Below are 3,518 nucleotides of genomic sequence, written 5' to 3'. Positions count from 1 at the left end.
CGAGCTTAATTGAAGATCTCTGTGTTGAGGTTTTGTTGAGTCTTTTGTTTGTGTTGCTTGTACACCACTTTAGCGCCTGCATTCTTATCTTAAGGCATGACGTTTGGTTTGTTTAGTTGAGTTGTGATTCAATATTTTTTAAATTATTTATATAAGTTGATTACTAGAATTAGTGATCGAGAGAAAATGAGAGGGGTTCTCATATTTAGGAAAAATCCTTAATAGAAAACTAAGTATTAGGAAGAGGTTGTGAATAAGGTGTGTTCATGTAAAACTAAGTGTCCTAATACTATTGATATTGAATTTCCTTTTTTGTGTTGAGATTTTTTGATTCAATTTGAAGGAAGAGTTTTTGTCCTTTGCTGTTATCTTGTATTGTGACATATGTACTCTATCTTTCAAATTCTTAGGAGTCAAGGTTGGATCAAACCCAAGAAGGAAAGATGGCTGGTGCGACACTTTGAGCAAGCTTAGAAACAGATTTTGAATTCAAAAATTCCAAGTTTGAGTCAGGTGTTTTGTTGCAGGCTTATTCAATTGAGTCTTCCAAGCATAATTCATTTGGCTAGATTTGGAGCTATCGCAGGAGCTGAGAATGTTGTGTGCTCGCTGTGTTCGAATAGCGAAGAGGACGAAACTCGTTTGTTCCTTGCTTGTCCGAGGCCTGTTTTGGTTTGGCAACAAATTTGTTCCTGGATAGGTATTAGGTATCAGTTCTATTACGGGGAAACCACGTTTATCCCGAAGCATTTCGATATGTTTTGTCAAATGACTGGAACAAAATTTAATGTAAAGATTTTTGGTTTCTTCTGAACTGCAGTTTGTTTGACAGTTTGTTATGGAACAAAATTTTAGTATAATAATCTCTAATTTTATATATAGTATAGTATGATTAATTTATGAAGAATGTAAAACATATAATAAGATCAGTATTTTACTATTATCTCTTTCTTCTATAAATTTTATTAGTTTATGTGAATTGGTATACTAAATTAGTTATTTTGACACAATGAGTATGATTAGACATTGTATTAGACAATGTACAAGCTTGGAGTTAGTTATCATAAAACAAATAATGGTTCAATGAAGACAGAGACAGAATAAATCCCAGACAGTGCACCACGATTTTCGCCAAAGACCCGTCATTTGTGGTATAGGTTCTCAGAAGAATTGTAACGGACACTGGTGCTTCATAGCTTCTATGAATCTAATAGCCGAGAGCTGGATAACCATGTGGTGGACCAGCAGGTTGAGAATGGCTTAGGACATCGTACAAAGCAAGCATATTGATAACACCGGGTTGCATAACAAAGCAAACGACTGCATCAAAATGGATCAAATTATATAGTCATGCGAGAATATCAAAGCAAACGTGACAAAGGATATATAATTCAAAGTATTTACCTGCATGCATTTAGAATGGCTGAAAATGTAACAACATTTGGTTTGATGTGCAGCTCATGCATTGTTTGGAAGAGCCAAAATATGCAGTGTAGGTCTTGGCGTCCTCTCCGAAGTTTCTTTATATGACCAGCTTTTTCAGAAGCAAGTTGCTGAAACATCTTCAAGATTCAGTCCTCCCCCGGCTTAGTCTGAAAAGCATCATCAATAAGCATAGCAGATGATTGTTCAATTGGATGCTCAATGGCTTGTGTAGAACCATGAACTCCGTATTCCAAAGGTGGTGACTGTTGGCATGCATCGATAATTGAGTTGAAAGTCACAACGTTCGGCCTAATTCCCTTCTCAATCATTGTAACAAGCAACATTATCGAAGATTCCACTAAACCGTTTTTGCATAGAGCATCAACGATTGCAGTAAAAAAGACAACATCCACCTCCAATCTTGCCATCTTGAACTCTATATAAACATTCATAGCTTCCTGAAACATTTCAGCTTTAGTGTAGACATCGATCATGGTAGAGTATGTTAGCGTATTCGGATATATGTTCCGAGCCTTCATCTCCTCAAACAGTCTTTTAACCTCAGCATACATGCCATGTCTGCCATACCCGGCCAACAGAGCATTGTATGTCATGACGTCGGTTTTAATTCCACATCCGTCCATCTCTCTGCAAATATTGACAGTTTCATCAAACCTGTCGAGCTTCGCATATACTCCGACCAGTGTGTTATAGCATACTCTATCAAGACAAACAGATTGAAGCTTCATTTCTTCATATAGATGAACGGCATCTTCCAAGAGGCTAGCCTTGGCATAGCCATCCATTAGTGTGCTATAAGTCACGATAGTTGGCCAAACGCACTTGAAACACATCTCTTCGAATACCCTTCTCGCCAAATCAATCTGTCCGCCCTTACATAGCGTGTCCAAATAAGTGTTATACGTAAACACGTCGCGAACAATCCACCTACCATCCATTTCTGTCAATAACTTTTGAGCCATTTCCCACATGCCCTTGGAAGCGCAGACAGAAAGAAGTGAATTATAAGTAAGACGATCCGGCCTTACACCAGCAGCCAGCATTTCATCATAATACTTAACAACCACATCAAAACTCACCTCCCCTTTCGCCCCCGCATCTATTATCGAGTTGTACGTAACCAAATTGGGCACAAGGCCAAAGCCACGCATAGACATGAACAACTCTACAGCATCAGGGAAGCGGCCGTTTCGGCCATACGCGCTAATCATGGCCGAAAACGTATATACAGTCATTCCATAACCTTCAATCCTAGATTCTTCAAACAATTCTATAGCACGATCAATCTTCCCTAACCTACCAAGAGTACCAATCATAGCACTCGTTAACTTCCCTTTCGCAACCCTCCCATTCGGCTTACACATAATAAATTCATAAACTTTCAACTTCAAAAAGAACAAAGCTGAAAGATGAAAGCTTTAGGCTAAAGGGTATCTGAAAACAACAAAAAGAACAAAGCTTTCAACTTCATTACACAAGAAGAAAGAATGGCTTGAGTTGGTGTGAAGTGAAGTGAATGAAAGAGAATTTATAGAGAATAAAAATTTGAGAACATGCAATTAATCTTTCTGTTATAGTTTCCTTTCATGGCTTTCATTAGTTTATGTTATCTTACAGTGATTAAAAAGATTGATTAAAATATTTAAGATATGCTTCTTCTTTTTTTATAAATATAAATTATTATAAAAAAATGTCAAATTACAGAAAAAAATTGGATATATAGTTAAAATGATTTTCGCATGGAAACCGTTAGAAAATATTATGAAAAATAATCTTTATGATTTGATCTTATTGACTAAAAATAGTTTTACATACGGAATTTTTTTATTAATAATAAAATTTTAAAAGTAATATGTTGACGAGATAAGATGATGACGTGATTAGATGAATTCATTTTTACGCGTGATTATATTATATGATTTTTAAATAAATTTTTTTTGCGTGCTTTATATTTTATATTTATAAAATCAAAATCATTTTCTAAATAATTATATGTATTGTCATTTTTTCATTGATTGTTTTAAAATATTATCTTTTCTTAAAAAGAATACCTATTGGTGTGGAGAACCCTA

The 3,518-nt window shown here is 35.4% G+C and overlaps 1 protein-coding gene across 1 annotated transcript; it reads right to left on the bottom strand.

Moving 5' to 3' along the window:
• Positions 1-1,298: 1,298 nt before the first annotated feature.
• LOC131611277 (pentatricopeptide repeat-containing protein GUN1, chloroplastic-like) lies at positions 1,299-2,908 on the bottom strand. The gene has a single exon (XM_058883347.1). It carries the CDS (start codon positions 2,808-2,810, stop codon positions 1,572-1,574), a length of 1,239 nt encoding a protein of 412 aa, XP_058739330.1. The 5' UTR covers positions 2,811-2,908; the 3' UTR covers positions 1,299-1,571.
• Positions 2,909-3,518: the final 610 nt, after the last annotated feature.

This window comes from Vicia villosa, linkage group LG6 (genome assembly GCF_029867415.1).
Source record: "Vicia villosa cultivar HV-30 ecotype Madison, WI linkage group LG6, Vvil1.0, whole genome shotgun sequence".
NCBI lineage: Eukaryota > Viridiplantae > Streptophyta > Magnoliopsida > Fabales > Fabaceae > Vicia > Vicia villosa.
The sequence above is the reverse complement of the archived record's forward strand: the minus strand, read 5'-3'. Positions and strand labels throughout refer to the sequence as shown.

What these genes read in the sequence shown, in the direction of transcription:
- LOC131611277 (XM_058883347.1), bottom strand. Translation starts at nt 2,810, where the DNA reads ATGTGTAAGCCGAATGGGAGGGTTGCGAAAGGGAAGTTAACGAGTGCT.